The 20338-nt window shown below is 65.6% G+C and overlaps 3 protein-coding genes across 5 annotated transcripts; 2 read left to right on the top strand and 1 right to left on the bottom strand.

The window, feature by feature from the left end:
* Positions 1 to 612: 612 nt before the first annotated feature.
* Positions 613 to 11542, top strand: MFSD12 (major facilitator superfamily domain containing 12). Of its 3 annotated transcripts, XM_052801152.1 has the most exons (11): positions 613 to 932; positions 5102 to 5312; positions 7425 to 7548; positions 7794 to 7991; positions 8261 to 8353; positions 8457 to 8549; positions 9300 to 9470; positions 9753 to 9847; positions 10225 to 10355; positions 10465 to 10572; positions 11040 to 11542. In XM_052801152.1, the coding sequence occupies exons 1-11, from the start codon at positions 650 to 652 to the stop codon at positions 11132 to 11134; spliced, it is 1602 nt and encodes a 533-aa protein (XP_052657112.1). In that variant the 5' UTR covers positions 613 to 649; the 3' UTR covers positions 11135 to 11542. The 3 variants fall into 3 exon arrangements, with proteins under 3 accessions (XP_052657112.1, XP_052657110.1, XP_052657111.1); XM_052801150.1 differs by lacking the exon at positions 11040 to 11542 and having other exon boundaries at positions 10465 to 11018; XM_052801151.1 differs by lacking the exon at positions 10465 to 10572 and having other exon boundaries at positions 615 to 932.
* A 1847-nt stretch (positions 11543 to 13389) lies between these two features.
* On the top strand, positions 13390 to 18606 carry LOC128148538 (uncharacterized). Its single transcript, XM_052802455.1, is given in 12 exon segments — positions 13390 to 15369; positions 15372 to 15528; positions 15699 to 15783; positions 15999 to 16172; positions 16268 to 16366; positions 16512 to 16583; positions 16697 to 16756; positions 17046 to 17109; positions 17406 to 17516; positions 17657 to 17738; positions 17999 to 18106; positions 18186 to 18606. Coding segments are annotated over 12 exon segments (2265 nt in total). The 5' UTR covers positions 13390 to 14129; the 3' UTR covers positions 18199 to 18606.
* A 232-nt stretch (positions 18607 to 18838) lies between these two features.
* Positions 18839 to 20323, bottom strand: TEKTIP1 (tektin bundle interacting protein 1). Its single transcript, XM_052802444.1, has 4 exons — positions 20039 to 20323; positions 19451 to 19683; positions 19068 to 19193; positions 18839 to 18981 (listed from the first exon to the last, which is right to left on the bottom strand). The coding sequence occupies exons 1-4, from the start codon at positions 20110 to 20112 to the stop codon at positions 18839 to 18841; spliced, it is 576 nt and encodes a 191-aa protein (XP_052658404.1). The 5' UTR covers positions 20113 to 20323.
* Between the last annotated feature and the right edge of the window lie 15 nt (positions 20324 to 20338).

Raw genomic sequence — 20338 nt, 5'->3', positions numbered from 1 at the left:
GGCGCCAGTCACCCCCGTACCCCCCCACTGCTCCCAGTGACCCCAGTATCCACCCAAGGGGTGGTCACCCCAGAGTCCCAGTGACCCCCGTGCTCCCCTCCACTGCTCCCAGTAACACCAGTACTGCCCATAATGGCCCCAATCACACTAGTACCTACTCAAGAGGAGGTCCCAGTCACCCCCGTACCCCCCCACTGCTCCCAGTGACCCCAGTATCCACCCAAGGGGTGGTCACCCCAGAGTCCCAGTGACCCCCGTGCTCCCCTCCACTCCTCCCAGTACTGCCCATAATGGCCCCAGTCACCCCAGTACCTACTCCAGAGGAGGCGCCAGTCACCCCAGTACCCCCCCCGCACTGTTCCCACTGACCCTAGTACCCACCCAAGCAGCGGGTCCCCCCGACCCCAGCACTCACCCCCGCGTCCCAGTACCCCCCCCGCCCCGTCCCAGTGCCCACCACCAGGAGCCCCGGCGACTCCCCGCCCGGCGCGGGAGGCGGCGGCCCCGCGGGGTGGATGGCGGGTGGGAGCGGGGGCAGAGCCGGCCGCAGAGCGGGGGGGGGGAGCGGCGGGATGGCGGGGCCGGGCAGCGCCGCAGCCTCGCCCCGCCCTGTCCCGTCCCGGGCGCTGCGGGCCGGCGGCGGCGCGGTATGGCGGAGCCCCCGGCGGGAGCCGGAGCCGCGGAGCTGCCGCTGCGGGCGCGGTTGAGCTTCGCGGCCGGGCACTTCCTGAACGACCTGTGCGCCTCGCTGTGGTTCACCTACCTGCTGCTCTACCTGCACGCCGTGCTGGGCTACGGCCACCGCCTGGCCGGGGCTCTGCTGCTGGCCGGGCAGGTAGCCGACGGACTCTGCACGCCGCTCCTCGGCTACGAGGCCGACCGCTCCGCCGGCTGCGGCCGCTACGGGCGGAGGAAGTCCTGGCACCTCGCCGGTGGGTGCTGGGGTGGCGTGGAGGGGGGTTGCTGGGGTGCTCTGGGCTGGGGGAGCCTTTCTGGGGTGCCCTGGGTGGGGGGGGGGGGACGGGATCCGGGGCGCCCCGAGTGGAGAGGGGTGTCTTTCTGGGGTGGGGGGGGTCAGTCCTGGGGATGCTCTGGAGGGGGGGGCGGAACCAGGGTGCCCTGCGTGGAGGGAAGCCTCCCTGAAGATGGGTGGCCCTCAGGGAGCCTTTCTGGGGTGGGGGTCAGCCCCAGGGAAGCCTTCCTGGAGCCCCCTGCCTGGAGCGGGGAACAGCCCCTGTGGCAGTGAGGTGGGGATGGGGTCCCCCCCCCCAGATGGAGAGGGGTAGCCTCAGGGGCGAGCAGAATTGGGTGCCCCGGGGCAGAAGGGAGCAGCCCCCCCACCCGTGGAAGGGGGGCTGCTGGGGGGGGGGGGCTTTCCTGGGTGCCCTGTGTGGAGGGTGAACCAGCCCTAGGTGATATCAGGGCAGAGGCAGCAGTGCCCTGGGTGGGGGGAGATGGGCCCAGGGTGCTCTGCGTGAGGTGCCCATACGGAAGGGCAGCATCCCCCACGGCAGTGAGGTGGGGACTGGGGTGCCCCGTGTGTAGGGGACAGCGGGGTGCTCCGGGATCCCCCAGGCATGAACCTGGACGGGGAAGGGGCACTGTGGCATCCCTGTCCTGTCCAGGCACTGTCCCCACCCCGGTGGCCTGTGCCACAGCAGCGGGTGCTGCCTGGGCGCTCACAGCCCGGGGGTCCCCGCTGTCCCTCGGGCCATACCTGTGTGGCAGCAGGGTCTGCAGGGACCCCCTTGCGTGGGGGTGGCATCGAGTCAGGGTGAGAGCTGTGCGCTTAGCTACAGCAAGAACGAGACCGACAGTAAAATCTGGGCTTTCCCAGGAGCCCGGGGATTTACCAGGGACTTGCCTGTGGCCAGGCAGCTCTTGGTTGTCCCCACAGGTGACCCTGGGGCGCGGGGCCCTTGACTGCGCCGGGGCTGGGCACCCCGTGTGCTGTGTTTGCAGGCAGCGCTGCCCGGCCGCAGCGGGGGAAGGCAGCCGGCGCCTGGTGAGTAAGGGCCCCGTGGGGATGCAGAGGAGGCACCGGCTCGGCATGAATTATTAACAGGCGCTCGTCTTGCATCATGCCCTGGGGTCAAAAAAATGCAATGAAGTGCAGGGGCTGGTGGGGATTCCCGTGTCTGGGTCCCTCTCTGAGGGATCGGCGTGACCTGGAGAAGGGTCCTTGGTCCCGCAACTGGTGCAGGAGCCTGCCCCATCCCCGGTAAGCTGGTGATGGGGAACAGGGCAGTTAGTGTGAAGAAACGCCCATCGACAGCCAGAGATAAAGACCCTCGATGCTTCCTCCTGGTAACGGCATGGTAATGCCCAAGTGTCAGCTCGCTTAGAGTGGACCCATGTGGAGAGAGGACGGTTGTAGTGTGGGCGCTGTTATCTTGATCCCAAATTTATCTCGGCCAACCGCTTCATGCAACTGAAGGATAGCCTGATAAGGCGGCTGATCTCCCTGGAGTTTTGCTTGGCGAGTCAGGGAGGGTGTTGGGAGGTGGGGGGCAGCTTCACCCCCTGCTGTGGTGTCAGCCAGATCTGTGCCCTAGATTTAGGGAAGTGGCTGAAGCTGTGCTCCCCCCCCTCCCGGGGCAGGTCAGCTGCAGCTGGGTGCTGCTTAGTGTGCAGCGAAAGGGAAGTTCTAAATCACGTCTTGCACAGGGGCTGCAGCTACCCCAGCCAGCTCCGCTCTCTGCTGCGGGGAGCAGAGCACCCTGCCTGGCCCTGCCTGCTTCGGCAGCACAGGTGGAGTCTGGAAGCATGGATGGAGGCTCTGTTTCCCTGCCCAGAGCCTGGGTTATTCCTAGAAGGTGGGGGCTACCCCACTGCCTCCCTTGGCTGACCGCAGTGCGACTGAGCGGTGCCGGCAAACCCTTTGGAACTGGCTGTGCCAGTACCGCTCTCGGCTCGCTCGGTCACACTGCGGTGAGATGTTTCGCGTGGGAGCGGGGCGTCTCATCTGGTGGCAACCCGTGCTCAGATCAGAGGAAACCGCAGCCTCGGGGGGGGGAGATACCACGAGTTGCTATCGGTGGCATCTCTCCACCACGGTGCTGGGCCACCAGTGCCGGCGGTCGTGGGTGGCTCACCCTGCACGCCAGCCTGCCTGCTTGCCAGCTTTTACTGGGGGCAGCTTCCTGCCCCAGTGAGCTGGGAAGGATGAGTAGCTCTTTGCTGCCTGTCTGAGCCGGTCCGGCAGTGCTGTCCCAAATTCCCTGCCCCGGGCGCGTGTGCTGTGCAGCCTGGCATTCCCGTGATCCTGTCCTGCAGGGCCCAGAGATGAGAGCCTGGACCCTCCGCTGCCTGCCCGGGGGTGCTGCAGGGATGGGCAGGGTGGTCTTGGGGTGCTCCCGTGGCCCCACTTGGGAGAGCGGGCTGTTCCCAAGACCCCTCTGGCTCACAGTGAAGTAGCGTTTGCTTGGGCAGACCCAGGGATATGTGGGTGTCGGGATGCAGCTCGCAGCCCCATGCCAGAGGAGCACAGCTCCATGAGGGTGGCCGGTGGGGGTGGCCCCAGTTGATGGGCACTGCCTGTCCCTGGGGGCCACAAAGAGGAGGGAGTGACGAGTCTCCTGTGTGTGCAATGGCAGCGATGGCTCGTGGGTGGGTGCGGGGGCGGACATGGAGGCTGCAGCAGCCTGGGGCCCGCAGCTCCTGCCCCAGCAGTCCCCTGGGGATGTGGGCAAGTACCTCTTAGGGGACTGCAGAGCTCAACCCAGCGGGGCCCTGGGACTGGGGAGCGGGCAGAGGCTCCCCGATCCTCCAGATGGGGCTCGCTTAAAGCCAACAGCCCTGTAACAGGGAACAGAGATCTGGTCTGGTTTGAGCCTTCCTGGACCCTTCCTGTCCCGGTGGCTTGTCTGCGGCAGAGACGCTGCGGTGTGCTCGAGTCCCCTGTCCTTCGGGGACGTCCTGGAGCACCAGAGCCACCTGTGAGCTGGTGCAGGGCAGCACCCAGCACTCTGCTGGGGTCCTTGCTCAGGATGGATCTGAGCTGGGCTGGGATTGTTGCTGCCTGCCCTCAGCACAGGGAGAACTGCTTTGCCCCGGCCCTGCAGCAGCTGTGGTGGCTGTGCCACGTGGAAGCAATGATGAGGAGGAATTGCTGTTCATGGATGAGAGGAGGAGAAATCACTTTGTGAGGAGGAGTATCTTGCAAAGACCCCTGGAGAGGGGACCTTGGGGACCTGGCAAAGTGGCTGCAAGTTCCCCTCAGAGATAGGAACAGGTTCCCGTGGCTTTTCAGCAGCGCCCAGTGAAGCTGGGGACACGCAGGACAGGGTGCACGACTGTCTCCGCGTCGGCGCCTGGGCCTCGGGAACAACGGAGCATCTCAGCAGATTTGCTCTGTAACCTTGTGAAAGGGGAGGGAGAAGCCAGCCTGTCCCTGCCTGCTCCACGCAGGCGTCCCCACGCCGTCACGCTGCGGCAGAGGGAGGAGTCTGGGTCTGCTGTCCCTGACTCAGCTGGGACCTTCCCATGGCTTAGAGCCTGGCGTGGGGGGGCAGATCTGCTCCTGTCCCCCTGCATCGCACTGGGGGTGTCCCTGGCCATCGCTCTCCAAGTGGCTTCTGCAAGCATGGAGGGAGCGTGGCTACCTCTGCTAGCCCCATGGGAGAAGGGACAAGGGGGTGCCTTATCACCCTTGGGCAGATGTCAGGGCGGCGCGTGTCCTCGGGGCTGGTTATCTGCATGCTGGAGATGGAGAGAGAAGCCCTCCGTGGCTCCAGGTTGTGATGGTGTGAGGGTCTGTCCTCTGGTGTTTTGAGGGGGACAGAGCAGGTGCGAGATTGTGCTGCAGTTTGTAGGGGGAACTTGACTGGGGAAAAGTCTGCTGACAAGCGTCTGTCTTGCCGTTGGGTGCGAGAGGGAAGGACATCACCCTGTGCAGGACGGGGTGAGGGGGGGATCTGGGGCTCCATGTGTCTCACCTGGCTCAGGGAAGGTGCCCACCTCCCTCCCCAGCCCTGTGGGGTAGGACCTGTCCTAGCAGAGGGCTGGCTGTCTCTGTCCACCTGTGTCTGAGCCAGCTGGGGCTGTTGGGGTCCCAGGGAAACAGGGCTCGCAGCCTCTCACAGCTCCGCTCTCTTCGCAGGCACCACCTGCGTCCTCGTGTCCTTCCCCTTCATCTTCAACCCCTGCCTGGGTTGCAAGGAGAACACACCGCAGTGGGCAGCCTTCATCTACTACCTCCCCTTCATCATCATCTTCCAGTTCGGCTGGGCGGCCACACAGATCTCCCACCTGTCCCTCATCCCTGAGCTGGTGACCACTGAACATGAGAAGGTGGAGCTCACAGCTTTCAGGTGAGCACGGCCAGACCTGGGCGTCCCCTGAACACGGGGGAGCAGCCCTGCCTGCGCCAGGTCCCATCGCTTGTTTGACGAGAGGTCCCCTTGGTGCCATGGGTCTGGCGTGGCACACTTGAGCCCTTGGTATGGCAAGACCAGGACTGGGCCGTGTGGGTGTCCTGCAGGATGTGTCCAAGTGACATTGGTTGTGGTAGGTTGACCCTGGCTGAACGCCAGGTGCCCCCAAAGCCGCTCCATCACTCCCTCCCTCAGCTGGACAGGGGAGAGAAAATATAACAAAGGGCTTGTGGGTCAAATAAGGACAGGGAGAGATCACTCAACCAATTACTGTCACGGGCAAAACAGACTCGACTTGGGCAAAATTAACTTAATTTATTGCCAATCAACCAGAGTAGGGTAATGAGGAATAAAACCAAATCTCAAAACACCTTCCCCCCACCCCTCCCTTCTTCCCAGGCACAGCTTCACTCCCTGATTCTCTACCTACCCCCCGCAGCAGCACAGGAGAATGGGGAATGGGGGTTACGATCAGTTCATCACACGTTGTCTCTGCCACTTCATCCTCCTCAGGGGGAGGACTCATCACATTCTTCCCCTGCTTCAGCATGGGGTCCCTCCCACGGGAGACAGTCCTCCACTAACTTCTCCAACGTGGGTCCTTCCCACGGGCTGCAGTTCTTCACGAACTGCTCCAGCATGGGTCCCTTCCACGGCATGCAGTCCTTCAGGAGCACGCCGCTCCAGCGTGGGTCCCCCACGGGGTCACAAGTCCTGCCAGAAAACCTGCTCCGTGGGCTCCTCTCTCCACAGATCTGCAGGTCCTGCCAGGAGCCTGCTCCAGTGTGGGCTTCCCACGGGGTCACATCCTCCTTCGGGCACCCACCTGCTCTGGCGTGGGGTCTTCCCCGGGCTGCAGGTGGATATCTGCTCCACCGTGGACCTCCATGGGCTGCAGGGGGACAGCCTGCCTCACCATGGTCTTCCCTACGGGCTGCAGGGGAATCTCTGCTCTGGCACCTGGAGCACCTCCTCCCCCTCCTTCTTCACTGACCTTGGGATCTGGAGGGTTGTTTCTCTTACATGTTCTCACTCCTCTCTCCAGCTGCAGTTTCTGTGCGCGCCACAACTTTTTTCCCTTCTTAAATATGTTATCACAGAGGCGCTACCACTGTCACTGATGGGCTCGGCCTTGGCCAGCAGCAGGTCCGTCTTGGAGCCAGCTGGCATTGGCTCTGTCAGATAGAGGGGAAGCTTCTAGCAGCTTCTCACAGAAGCCACCCCTGTAACCTGCCCGCTACCAAAACCTTGCCACACAAACGCAATACACTGGTCTGCTGGGTTGGTGGCCCAAACCCTTTGGTGCTGGGAGGGAATGTCTTGATGCCAGGGATGTTAGTGACACAGCCTGTGGGACACTTCTGTGAGCTGGGGGCACTTCTCCTTCAGGACTGGAGAGTGATGCTCATAGGGGAGGAATAGATGCCCCCAGATGCCCCCAGGAAGAGTTGGGCATGGTCATGTGCAGGCTGTCCCATAGGCAGGGATGGCCCCACGGCCAGGCTGGGCAGCACATGCAGCTCCGTGCGCGGAGCCCGGCTCAGTGCCGCTTATCTGGCAGGATCAGGCTGTGGGAAGGAGTGTTTTATCAGATGGAGCAGGGCTTGGTTATCTGCCCCAGTGGGAGGAAGTTCCCCTTCTGGCAGGTGAGCAGGACCGCAGCGCAGCCGGGCAGAGAGGATGCTGGGGCAGTGCTGGGGTAACCCTGGGGCCAAGGCGTCCGGCTCTGGGGGCACTGGGTCGGGCAGCTCAGGGCATCCTTGGGGCAGAGGTGTGCTGTGACAGGAGGGTGGACAGGCTGACCCAGAGGGATCTTGTTTTCCTCCCAGTCATGCCCCGAGGCTTGGGGGCTTGGGAGGTGCACCGCTAAGGCTAATGCCTGGCCAGCTGCTGTGTGCTCTTGGAGGTGTTGCCTGAGCAATGACACTGGGGTGCAAAGCTGACTGTAGCATGCCTGGCTTGGAGGGCAGCCTTGGGTTGAGGTGTCCCCACGATGCCTGGAGCTGTGCTCCTCCCTCTGCATCACCCTGAGGTGCTGTCTCCCCTCAGGTATGCCTTTACTGTCATGGCCAATATCACAGTCTATGGCCTGGCCTGGCTCCTGCTGAACTTCCAGGTGGACCAGCCTGACCGCACAGAACACCTAGGCATCCAGGATGTCCCTATATTTCGGGTGAGTGGCAGGGCTCAATGCCTGGGGTCCTCTCTTCTCTGGGTGGGACATGGCTCGACTGGGGAGGTACCAAAGGGAGTGAAATAGCAGTGCCCTGAAACCTCACCTACTGCACTGGGCAGGGGCTGCACTGAGCTCTCCCTGCGGTTTTGGAAACCCCTCTTTATCCACCAGACTGCTGGGGGTTGGTTGATGGGCAGGCAAAGGGCACCCCATGCTAAGCTCACCCCCTTTGCCTCACCCAGAACCTGTCCCTCATTGTGGTGGGGCTGGGGGCCGTGTTCTCCCTCATCTTCCACCTGGGCACCAAAGAGAAGCCATACCCGCCGGGCTCGCTGCCCCAGCTGGAGGAGAGCACGCCCCTGCTGCAGAAGGAGCCGACGAGCCCCCCACGCCCACTGCTGATCTGGAAAGACTGGCTGCTGGAGCCTGCCTTCTACCAGGTATGGCTGCGGGCAGGGCTTGCGGCACCTGTCCGGGCTGCTGTCCTGCCTGGGTGCTGTGGGCATCCTCTGGCAGTGGGACGTGCCCCTGGCGTGGATGAGGGTGGAGAGATGGGCTGTACTGGGCACCCACCTACCACGTCAGGGGGGCTGTACTCTTCTCAGTGGGCATCTGTGCCATGACAGGATTGGGCTTGGAAGGTGCCAGTCTTCCCTACCTCCAGTTCGCGTGGGCTGAGCAGTGCTGCCCTGTCTCTGTCCCCTCACAGGTCGCGGTGCTCTACATGTCCACCCGGCTCATCGTCAACCTGTCCCAGACCTACATCGCCATGTACCTGACCAACTCGCTGCTGCTGCCCAAGGTGGGCGCAGGGCAGGTCCCTGCCCCTGTGTCGAGGTTGCATGGGCAGGGGTCCTGTGTCGATGGTCTGGTGCTCATCTTCTCCCTGTCCTCGTCTCTTGCAGAAGTACATTGCCACCATCCCCCTGGTGATGTACATCAGTGGCTTCCTCTCCTCCTTCCTCATGAAGCCTGTGAATAAGTGGATAGGTCGAAATGTGAGTCCTGGGAGCCTGGTGATGTTTGAGGTAGACCCAAGGAGAGGCCATGGGGCCAGATCCTGACCGCACAAGTGAGCAGAGTACTCAGCACACCTGAGGCTGGCTGGAGAGCAGGGACCCCTTGTGCATCCTCTGCAGATGACCTCCTGCTGCAGCCTGGGTCCCGCTGGGATAGTACGGGCAGTGGGCAGGGTGAGGGGGCGTGGGCCTATCCTGCACATCTCCGAGGCTGGGAAAAGTGATGCTGGTTCAGAGTCAGCCTGTCCTGCGCAGCCCCAACCAGGCTGGGAGAGCCTCAGGGTGCCCATGAGAGGCAGAGGCAGGGTTTGGCTGAGCCACCCTGGACAGACATGGGGGTCTGCAGTGCCAGCAGGAAGGGGCTGCCCCTCCAGTGAATCCCCTGTCCGCACTGCAGCAAGCACTGCACCCCGATAAGCCCCCACCTCTCCTGCCAGTTGGGTGTCCCCGTGCCCTACGCAGGCACCATGCCTACAGCTCTGCAGGGGGCTCAGCTCTTAGGCTGCGGCCAATGCTGTAAAACAGCCTGGACCACCGCAAGGCCCTTGCTGTTTGGGGGCTCCTTGTTTAAAACCAGCTGGGAGAGAGCCAGGGCTGTCCCCTGCGGGTCCTAGGCAGCAGCTGGCCCCCATGCCCTCCCCACTCACCCCTCCCTTGCTGGGTGTTGGCCGAGCTGGGGTCTGAGCTCTCCCTTCTCCCTCTGTCTGTCCCCACGCTGGCCCGGAGCAGTTGACCTACTTCATGGGCATCCTGGTGATCTTGGCCTTTGCCTCCTGGGTGACCCTGGCCAGGCAGATGGGAGCAGAGATCTACGGGGCAGCCGTGCTCCTTGGGGCTGGCTCTGCCACTATCTTGGTCACCTCCCTCTCCATGACAGCAGACCTCATCGGCACCAACACGGTACGTCCGCTCCTCCCGGCCGGGATGGACGGGGGTGTCACAGCGGGGCTCGGAGCCCCTGGGCTGGGGCGGTCACTGGTGTGGGATCAGGGGGGACGGAGACCCCTGTGAGGGGGCTCTGCTGTGGGGGTGCGGGCAGCCCTCTCCGCTGTGCCCGGGCTCTGCTGTAATATGGGCTCTGCCCATGAGAGGGCACAAGGCTCTCGCTGCCGGCGCCCGCTGGGCTGCGTGGCAGGGATGGACTCGGCACAGCGGCCGATGAGGTTTCCTCTCCCCTCGCAGCACAGCGGCGCGTTCGTCTACGGCGCCATGAGCTTCACCGACAAGATGGCCAACGGCCTGGCTGTGATGGCGATCCAGAACCTGCATCCGTGCCCGTAAGCATCCCTGCAGGTCAGGAACCCTCCCAGTGGCAGCTCTGGCCACATCATCTGGGGGCCAGGCAGCAAATATTCCTGGTTCGGAGTGAGAGACATGGGTGGAAACCAGCTCTGAGTTGTCTTAAATCCTTCCTCAACTTCTCTTCTGGCCCTAGACAAGGGCTGCATCTGTGGGATGCGTGAAGGGGCTGGGGATCTCAATGTCCACATGCTGCCCACTCTTCTTGCCCTGGACCTTTCCTTTGCGTCCCAGTGTGAACCAGTCCTGACACTGAGGACATGGGACCGCTGTCAGCAGCCCCAGGGCACTTGGGCAGCACTGGGCCAGGCTCCGGTCCTGGCCACCAAGCCACATCCCTGCCTTCTCCCTGCAGGACCGAGCTCTGCTGCCCTGCCTGCATCAGCTTCTACCACTGGGTGATGGTGTTGGTCACTGGAGGCATTGCCATTGCTGCTATCGCCTCTCTGTGCTGCATCATGATCTGGCCCATCCGTATCCGCTACCGTGAGTGGGACTGGGGGCGCCGGGGGGGGGGGGGGCAGACATGTGGCTGGGGGCACTGGGAGCCCCGTGTCCTGTGCCAGCCTGGGCTAAAGTGAAAGTGTCTTTCCAGATGGCCCCGGCTGCAGGGAGGTGGCAGGAGCCCTGTCCCAGCAGGAGGTCCTGTGGCAGGGCTGGCTGCGGGGATGCTCGCGGCCCTGCCCACGGGGGGACCCTCATGGTAGGCACACGGGGCAGGACCACCATCCCGCTTCTGCTGCTCCTGGCCCCAGAGCCGGAGGCTGTGCCTGCTTGCTGTGCCGTCCTGGAGGGCAGGATCCACCTGCGATGGCCATGCTGATGCTGGCAGCCCTTGGGTCACCAAGGGGTGGCGGGGGCTGCTCCGTGTGCTAGTAGCCAAATGTGGGGGGCAGGGGATGGGGATGGGGTGCCTCTTGCCAGGCTGGGGACCCAGGCACCCGTGCTCAGTGCCAGCTCAGCAGCTGCCTCTCTGCCCTGCTGGATGCCTGTGTCTTGCTCTGGGGTGGGGGGAGAGGACGGACCCCCCCCGTGCTGCCTTGGGGACGTGCTAGGTAGGGCCCCTTGTGCCATTGGCAGGAGAGTCCTGAAGGCCCAGGCCAGCACGTGGCGGGTCACCCCAGCAGCTGCGATGGCTCCTAACCTGTCCCTTCCCTCCCCTCCCCGCAGATGCCGTCTGCCTGCAGGGGCTGAGCGGAGCGGGGACTGCCTACGGCGGGACGGAGAGCCTGGAGGGAAGGAGCCAGCGCAGCACCGTCAACTGAGCCGGGCTGGGCCGTGTCCTCGGCCACCGTGGTGTCCATGCCGCTGAGCTCTGCCTGGAGGGACCCCCGCGGCGGGGGATGGCGCTGGGACAGGGGTGCTGGGCTGGGGGTGGCCCCCTGCCCTGTCTCCCCGTCACCTTGCACTGGGTTCGTGTCCCCCTCACACCCCCCCCCCCATGCCCTGCCTGGGGACTCGTGAAGGATGTCACCCTGTGTTTGCACAAGTATAACACTAGAAGGCTCTGGGCCGGGTGGCGGGGGTCCGTCCCAGCACAGGGGACAGGTGCCCGGCCCTCGGTTTTAACCTGCTTTTTTAAGGTCAGTATGTACAAACGGCACTTTTTAAAGGAGGAGAAAAAGGAGAGAAAAAAAAAACCAAACAACAAAGCACCTCTAACCGCGGATAAATGCTCTTAGTGTCTTTCCTGGGCCCTGCCGCGCTCGGGCAGCACCCTCGGGACCTGGGCTCTGCTGCTGGGGGTGGGGGACTCCCATGGCTGGGGGGAAACAGGAGCAAGGCAGGGGGGTGCACAAGGGCTCCGCGGGTCGTGACCCAACGGTGCTCCCCCTTGCTCCTTTACTCCTCCACGGAGACGGAGGCCCCAGCACCGGGGGAAGGGGGGGGGGGGGAGTCCAGCAAAGCGGCAGAGAGGCCCCCAAGATGGCCGCCCTCAACAACGATGGCGGCTGCGCCCGCAAACAAAATGGCTGCCGCGCAGCAGCGCTGCAGCCCAATGATTGGTGTCTGTGCGGGTGTCCCGCCCCCCCGGGGCAGGGCAACCAATGGGGGCGCTCATTGCCTTAGCGGGGCCGGAGCCGGCGGCAGCCCCGCGGATAGAGGCCGGCACCGCCGGCGGGACTGGCCTGGCTTCCCCCCGCCCCGGGCCCGCTCGGTGCCGCCGAGGCGCTGCGGTGGGGCCCGGGTCCCCGCTGCTCCCGGCGCGGGAGGCTCCGGCCCCCGCCGAAGGCAGCGCGGGGTGACGGCCAGGCTGCCCCAAGCCGCGTGCGGCTCGACCGCCGGCGGCCACTCGGCGGTGCGTCGCCCGCCTCGGCCCCTGTGTGCCCTCGCTGCCGTCCCGGGGCAGCTCGGGGGCTCCCGGCGCCTGCTCCCTCGGGGCCCGGCCCCACCGGCCTGCTGGCGGGACGGGGACGGGTCTGGTGCCGCAGCTGCTGGGCTGCGGGTCGTTGCCCGTCTGCAATAAACCCTTCGGTGGGGGGAAGTGAGGTGTGAGGCGCCCTCTCCCTGTCCCGCCGGGGCGGCCGGGCGCCGGAGGGGTCCGCACCCGGGTGACTGCCGTGTGACCGTGAGTCACCCGGGGCGGAGGGGCCGTGCGGCCAGGCACGGCAGCCAGGCATGTGCTGCTGTCTGGCAGCGCCTTCCTCAGTCCCTTGGGCAGACCGGAGCTGGGACTCGAGGCCACCCCGACCCGGCAGGCTTGGGGGGGATCAACGATGGCGGCCACAGGGGTCCCGGTGCCGCCCTGGGAGCACTCTGCGGGCCCAGGGTCCCTGGCTGTGCTGTGGGCTGCCCAGTCCGGGGGACAGCCCCGGCACCCCGGGGCACAGCCAGCCCTGCTGAGTGCCACATCTCGGCTCCACCTCGCTGGGGGTCCCGGTGCCGCCCCGCGGCCCTCTCGCCCTCTGGAGCACCCTGCCCTGCCTGACCGCCGGGCACCGTGCTGGGGTCAGGCCGCGGGGACCGAGGGCACAAGGGAGACGGGGCTGGGGGGAGATGGGCTCTGGGCGCGTGTGCCCACGTGTGTGCCCGCACGTGGCGTGTCTGCACGTGCACACCCCGGCCGGTGTGCGCTGCAGGCGTGTGAGCGCTGGCCTGCACGTGTGTGGGGTGCATGCACGTGGGCACCGTGTGCGCATGCCCCGTGTGCTTGCACACGCATGATGTGTGCACGTGGGGTGGGCCTCTGCATGCCGGGCATGTGGGTGCAGGGGGCATGGGCCTGCAGGGCTGCCGTGAACCCCCCCGTGGTGAGTGATGGGGGGGGTGCTTGGATGAGAGGGTGTCTGTGTGTGAGTGGGCGATGGGGGGGTGATAGGTGTAAGTGTGTGGGGTGGGGTTGTGTGTGCACACCAGGGCATGGGGGGGGCGGTGGTGAGTGGTTTGTGTGTTGCGTGTGCGTGTAAGGGGGGGCTGAGTGCATGTGACGGGGGGTGTGGGGGCGAGTGCAGTTGGTGACACACCGTATGTGCCCAGAGTGCTGGGGAGGGGACGGAGCTGGGGGGGATGAGGGCTGCAGCACCCCACGCAGCGCTGTCATGGCACACTGTGCTGTGCACAGGGTTTATGGCTGTTACCCACAGCCAGCCAGGGTTCTGGGAAGGCTTTATCAGCCCCAGTCCAGAGAGCAAGGGCTGAGCCAGGGCGGGGGCCAGGGCTGGGTGGCCTTGGTACATGTCCCAGCACCCCACGGGGAGGGTGAAGGCCTCTCCCCAACTGGCCACCTGGACCCTCGGCTCTGCTCAGCCCCCCAGCGTGGTCTCACCCCTTCCCCACTTTTCTCAGCACTCTGCCCCTGCCTTGGGCTTGGCCTCTGGGAGCAACCTTCTGTCCCGCAACAGAGACCCCAGGGGAACCGGTGGCGAGATTTGCCCTGCAGGACTGCCTGGGGAGGGCACGAGGGAGCCTCTGCTTGTGGGGCTGGAAGTGGGGAATGGGCACCGGGCGGGCAATGCTGCAGGGTGCCCATAGGATTGCGGAGTGCGCTGCTCCGGCTGTCAACTCTGCCTGGGAGGGGGATGCATTTGCAGCTTGTCTTGGGGACAGCTGAACTCCCCTCCCCGAGGGCTGTGGTCACAGAGGTGCCTGCAGAGCACACTTTCACCCACCGGGTGCTCATTCGGGTGCTGTGCGGCCCCCTTTCAGGGCAGCGCAGGTGGGAGACACTGGAGAGGCAGCTCTGCTCACCACAGCCACACCTGGGGCTGTTTTTTAACACTCCCCCCCCGGTGGGGGTCCTGCACCACACTGCTCCAGAGGATGCAGAGGGCCATGGCCAGGGATCCCCCCCCCCCCCAGGGTGGGCAGGTCTGCAGCTGCTTAGTGCCCCTTTCCACCCCTCAGGCTGCCCCATGGGACTCCCACTGCCAGGGGGACACGTGGGCTGGTGCCAGCATCACCCTGCTGGCACTTGGCACACCTGAGGGACTCCCTGTGCAGAAGCCCCCCAGCCCACAAGCCCGGGGAGATGGGCAGACAGGCCTGGTGGCGGGACGGCTTCCCACATCCCACTGGGAGCCAGGGTGCGTGGCCCTCCCCAGGCCATGCCGTGGCGGCGATGGTATCCATTCACCCCTTTGCAGACCCCCAGGCGCCCTGGGCTCAGCGTTGCGGGCTCCCACCCAGCCAGCCCTGGGTTGGTATTTGCCCCGACGCCTCCCTGCAAACCTGCTGCGGCCAGTCCCGGCCCCGCCTGCCCGCCCTTCCTCGCCAGCGGGAAGAGGAGGAAGAGGCAGCTGCGGGCTGGGAACGGCTCTGGAAGGAGTGCGAGTGGGAGCGGGATACGAGCCAGGCCGTGGGGCAGGCTGGACGGGACAGGAGGGCTCGGCTGTGCTCGCCACCAGGTATGGTGTGGACTGGGCAGGAGCTGCCCCGGCGAGGGTGCTCTGCTGCCCGCATGTGGATCTGGCAGCTGAGCCTTCTTCCCGTCCCCTACGGAGCCAGCGGGGCCATGCAGCCTCGCTCCGAGCACCGGGAGGGACCCAGGGGCCATCACACCCCAGTTCCCACCCGCAAGCCGGCAGCAGAGCTGGCCTGGCCGCCCCTGGGGACCCGGCATCCGCCCTGGCACACGCCGTCCCTCCCGCCAGGATGGGGTGCAGGCTGGCGGGACAGGGTCCGGGTGGCTCCTGGCGCTGGGTTTGGGGCCTCTGTGCTGGGGAGGCCGCAAGGACAGGGGTGCGGCTTTTCCCCGGAGCTGGCTGGTGGGACGGTAATTGTGCCGCTCCCTCCGGGGCCGTGGGGCAGCAGGCAGGGACTAACCACTGCCCCGCTGCCGGCACTGCTGCCTACGGGCTGCTGGGTTCTCCCCGCTGCCGGGCAGGGCTGTGCTGCTGCGGAAACTGTGTCACGGAGAGGAGCACTCGTGTGACCAGGTGGGCTTTGCTCTCCTGGTCCCAGCAGGAACTGAGCCACGTCCCCTCTGGGAGAGGGACTGGCTGGTGACACCGTCATGGGAGCTGCTGTGCTAAGGGGATGGGCAGCATGGGGACTATCCCCCCCTAACCTGCCCCATCTCCCCCAGCTGCGTGTCGGACTCAGCCTTCATGCTGGGGAAGCTGAGGAGGAGCGGAAGGGGGGGGCTGGTGGAGAAGCAGTGGCAGAGCCTGGAGGAGAGGAGCAGCACCGGCACCCGGCTGGGGCACCCTGTGCTCACCAGGTGGGTTCTGCACCTTGCCGGGGACACGTCCCCGCACCCCAGCCCTCACCTCCCACCAGTCCGGCACAGCCGTGCTCTTGCCCGGGTGAGATGGCACAAAGGCCATGTGTGTGCACAGCTGGGTCTGCAGGCAGCCCTGCAGCTCATCCCTGCCTGCTGCTTCCTCCCAGATCCAAAACCTGTGACCCCTCCTTCTGCACGGACACAGAGCAGGCTGCAGTGGCCACAGGCAGGCAGGGAAACCCGTCCCCGTCGGTGAGTCTCAAGGCACAGGGCTCAGGAGGGTACCCCCAGCCCCAGCGCCACGGTCCCGGCAGGATGCTTTCTGCGGGGCAGGTGCCGAGGGAAGGCCCATCCTGGTTTCGTGGCAGAGGCGGTGACGGAGCGGGGGGCTGCAGGGTGCCTGTGGTGCCAGGGCTCTGCCCCAAGCACCACGCCATGCCAGCCCCATGCCCCGGCCTCCCCCGCAGCTCAGCAAGCGCACCGCAAGTTACCGCAAAGCCTTCGGGGAGCTCGCTGAGCGGGAAGAGCTGCTGGCCTGCTTCTCCTGCGCCTGGCAGAGAGAGGTGCCCTACCATGGCCGCCTCTACATCACCTCCCACCACGTCTGCTTCCACTCCAGCCTCCTGCTCAAGGACATCAAGGTGGGGTGGGGACGGGTGCGGGGCCAGTGGCTCTGGCGGGGGGCACAGGCAGCAGCCAGGGACACGGTGATGCTGCCTGGTCCCCCCTGGCACAGGCTGTGGTCCCTGTCACCTCCATCTCAGCCTTCAAGAAGACCAACACGGCGCTCCTGGTGCCCAACGCACTCAGCATCCGCACTGCCGAGGGGGAGAAGGTAGGAGTGGGGACAGGGATGGTGCTGGGAGTGGGGCAGCTCAGCCCGGGGCTATTTGGGGTGTCCTGGTCCCTGTGGTCAGTGGGCTCTGGGCCATGACCGAGGGAGCAGCCCTGGTGCAAACCACTTTCCCGCTCCCCGGCAGTTCCTTTTTGTGTCACTGCGCCGGCGGGAGGCCACGTACCAGCTCCTGAAGTCAGTCTGCAAACACCTGCAGGTATGCACTGTGCCAGACTGGGGGCCGGGCACACAGGGGCTCTGTCTCCTCCATCGTAGGGCTGTGGGGGAGACTGGCACCCCCAGCACTCCCTTTTATCCCTCCTTGTCCAGGACAACAGCTGGAGCGCTCTGGCCTCTCTGAGCAATGAGGAAATCCTTAGGAAGCCTCTGGTAAGGCCGAGAAATGGTCAGCAGGAGGCACAGCCCTGGCCCCCTGGGCTGGGAGGGGTACGGATGCAGTGGCGGCAGCCCACACTGCGTGGGTGCCTGCCCCCTGGGAAGGCTTCCAGGAGAAATGTGGAGTTGAAAAGCCCCAGGCCAGGCCAGCACAGACCCCAGGACCCTCAGGGCTCCCTCCTCAGGGCTGGCACAAGTCCCATGGGGTCCCATACATGTCCCCATTACTGTGGGGTGGGTGCCTTGGGGACCTGTACCACAGCTGGGGCTTGTCCTTTTTCAGACCTCAAGCCAGTCAGACCTGGAGCAGAGTAACCCAGAGCCTGACAGCCTCCAGGAGCCTCTGGGTGAGCTGCTGCCCCACAGCCCCCCCTCGCATACTTGCAGCCCTGCTTGTGCAAGCACATGTGTCCTCGCCTGCATTTCTGCGCCACTGACGTCTCTCGGCTCTGCTTCGCCTCCCCAGCCACACATGGTCCAGGAGGGACCACACACCCCTTGGCCACCTAAACAGCATCTTCCACAGCATTGGGGAGCACAGGATCAGCTCCTTCTGATCCAGTGTGCTCCGCTGGGTCCCCAGGACCCCCCAGTTCCCTCCTGGTCCTGGGGTGCTCATCAGATGTCTCCTGGTTGCACGCAGATGGGCTGAGCCCAACGCCAAGGCAAGCGGAGGAGGAGGATGAAGAGGTGACGGCGCTGGCTCTGAGCAGCAGTGAGCGGGTGCCCTTGGCAAAGCCACGCAGCTTCTGGGGTGGGTCAGGGGGCCCTGGGGAGGGGGATGCTGCTGGGGCTTGATCCCAGGGCTGGCACCCAGCCCCGGGCAGACCCGACCATGGGGGCCAGGCTGAGGCTCTCAGCAGCCCCAGCACTGACGCCACCTCACCCTGGCAGGGGGACCCCACACCACGCTATGGGCCCAGATCACCGCACAGCTGAGCCTCCTCAACACCGTCCTCCTCATCTACCTGCTGCTGTGAGTTCCCAGGCCCCGCTCCTGCATCTCGGGGCTTCAGGACACCCCCCGGGTCCCAATCCCCGCTGCACCCCGGCACAGGCAGGCTCTCCAGTGTGACACTGGCAGCCCAGGGTTCCCCCACTCCCCTTTGGGCACCCGCACTGGCCCGGCCACCGCGTCCCCAGGGCGAGCACACAGGAGCCCAGCCGCAGCCCTGTTCTTGCCCCGTCCCTCCACACGGCTGTAATCCCTGTGCCTGATGCCGGCCTGTCCCCCAGGATGACGACCCTGCTGCTGTCCTCGATGTACATCGGTCTGCGCATCACGGAACTGGAGCAGCAGCTGGCATCGGTGGAGGCTAGGCCAGACCTCAACCTGTCACAGCAGTGAGTGGCAGGGGCCAGGGGCCCCTCTGTCCCCAGTGCAGCAGGGACCCCCCCCTTCACCCTGCCTCCCCCTCTCCAGGTACAAGACATGAGGCCAGCAAGGACCCAGCCATCGCCCCAGCTGGGGGGACGGGCTCAGGGGCTGCTCTGAGCCCTTCCTCTGCCTCTCGGGGGAACAGCTGGGAGCTCCATCACCAAGTACCTTCCAGCCCCCCGCAATATACCTGGGGAGCCCACACAAGCTGTGGGGCTCCATCTCGATCCCCCCCGTGTCTCCTCACCCTGAGCAGCAGCAGGAGGAACGTGGGCAGCTCCCCCGGGGGCAGAGAGAAGCACACGGTCTGACTGGGGTCAGGTACCCACCACCCACCCGTCCCTAGCCCTCCCTGCCAACGGGGGTGGCAGGCAGAGGGGGACCTGGTGCCAGGCAAGGCAGGGGCAAAGGGACAGACTATTCTATTAATAAAGATGTGACCCCCTTCTGGGAGCACGCTGGGCTGGAGAGGGCCCTGCATTGCCCCTTCCCCAAGGACACGTGGCTGCCTTATTCCTTGGGACAAGCAGAGGGAGGCTGTGAGCTCCCCGACCCTGAGCAGGATTTGTGGGCTGGGGTGGTCAGCACCCTGCCAGGGCAGATGCCACAGGACAAGCACCAACCAGTGTCCCCTGTCCCCCCCCATCCCCTCCCTGCACCCCAGGAACAGGCCAGGACAGCAGCAGGACCAGTGGCTTTTACTGGTGGGTGGAGGGCTGGTGGTAGAGGAGGCTCCAGGTGCTGATGTCCCGGGTGGTGAGGAGGGGGCAGCAGAAAGAAAGCGCAGGGACGTACCCTGAGCTGCCCCCCTGTGCCCGGGGGCTCTGGCTGTGGGTGACAACTGGGAAGCAGAGGGGAAGGGGGTGAGAGAGGGCACAGCTGGGGGCCCCAGGGCCCTGCAGCCAGCCAGGCCCCCCCAGCTCTTACCATACTCCTTCCCCAGGATGGGTCTCTCCTGCCAGAGGAAGGGTCCCCAGCGGGTGCAGGGTCCCAGGTACACAGCAGGGACAACGGGGTCCCACCAGGCCACTTCCCGCAGGTGCTGGGCATAAGCTGGGGGTGGGGAGCAGAGCTGGGAAAGTGGCACAGCAGGACCTGCACCCCGCAGCAGGGTCCCCCCAGCCCGAAGCCCTTCAGCTCAACCCTGTCCTGGTTTGGTTGAGGGGTCCCTGGGGCTTCCCCCCCCACCCCCAAGGTGCTTAAACTGAGGCACTGACAGCTCCTTGCCCCGCTTTTTTCTCATCCCAGTTCCCTGTGCCATCCATCCCCCAACCTCCCCCACCTCAACCCCCCAGCTCAGCTCCGTGTACCTGGGGGCAGGGGATCCCGCTCCCCCCAGCCAGCGTGGGCCCGCTCCCAGCGGCGGTGGGCGATGCTGGAGGCGAGGGCATACCAGGGGTCCTCCACCTCCTCGTTCCTGCTGTTCAGCCCCGTGGACCAGCTCTGCCCCACGGCATCCCAGCCTATGGGGGTGGTCTTCCAGCACACGGCCTGCTTCAGCAGGGGGGCCTGGCGTGGCCCCCACAGCGTTATATACTGGTCGCTGGGGATGGGAGGGAGCTGTCAGGGCTTCATGCCCTCACCAGCAGCCTCCCAGGGCTCAAGCAGGGCAGGGGACATGTGTGGGGGTACAGGGCTGTGCACCACTGGTTGGACACCCTTAAAGGCAGCGGGATCTGATGGGGCTGGACGGGGGGTGGGGGGCTGGGCACTCCCCCCCAGCCGGTGGGACCAAGCCAGTAAGGTCAGCAGAAAAGCTGCCACATTCTCCCACAGCCAGATCCCTGCTGGCAGCCCTCCCTCCTCCACCCCAGGGAAACTGAGGCACAGCCATGGCACAGGACTCAGGCTCCCAGGGAAGGGGCAGGGGTTTCTCCTCCCCCAGGCGAGGGTCCTACCTGTACAGGGGCAACGGGAACTCTGTCTCGAGGGTACTCTGCAGGACCCAGGGTCTGTGCTCCCCCAGCTCCATGCCTGGTGCTGCCCACGGCCTCGCCGCAGCCGCCCTGGCGCAAACAGTGCCGAACTGGCGCCCGGCAACTGCCCCACACCGAGGCAGGGGAGGCTGTGGGGATCTGCACCAGGGCAGGGGCACCTTCGATCCCTTCCTGCCCCACAGAGGGGAACAGGGACAAGGCAGGGAGGGCTGGGGCTGCACCTCCCTGCTTTTCCAGCAGTGGGAAAGCAAACAGGAGCCG

The sequence above is a fragment of the Harpia harpyja genome, chromosome 11, assembly GCF_026419915.1.
Source record: "Harpia harpyja isolate bHarHar1 chromosome 11, bHarHar1 primary haplotype, whole genome shotgun sequence".
Lineage (NCBI taxonomy): Eukaryota > Metazoa > Chordata > Aves > Accipitriformes > Accipitridae > Harpia > Harpia harpyja.
Note: the sequence above shows the minus strand (reverse complement) of the source record. Positions and strands in the feature narration are given on the sequence as shown.

Excerpts from the sequence above, each read along its gene's own strand:
- MFSD12 (XM_052801150.1), top strand. The coding sequence starts at position 650 with ATGGCGGAGCCCCCGGCGGGAGCCGGAGCCGCGGAGCTGCCGCTGCGG. Across the intron at positions 933-5,101 it reads GAAGTCCTGGCACCTCGCCG|GCACCACCTGCGTCCTCGTG; the intron begins GTGGGTGCTGGG and ends CTCTCTTCGCAG. Across the intron at positions 9,848-10,224 it reads CAGAACCTGCATCCGTGCCC|GACCGAGCTCTGCTGCCCTG; the intron begins GTAAGCATCCCT and ends TTCTCCCTGCAG.
- TEKTIP1 (XM_052802444.1), bottom strand. The coding sequence starts at position 20,112 with ATGGAGCTGGGGGAGCACAGACCCTGGGTCCTGCAGAGTACCCTCGAG. Across the intron at positions 19,684-20,038 it reads TTCCCGTTGCCCCTGTACAG|CGACCAGTATATAACGCTGT; the intron begins GTAGGACCCTCG and ends TCCCATCCCCAG. Across the intron at positions 19,194-19,450 it reads GCGGGATCCCCTGCCCCCAG|CTTATGCCCAGCACCTGCGG; the intron begins GTACACGGAGCT and ends CCCCACCCCCAG.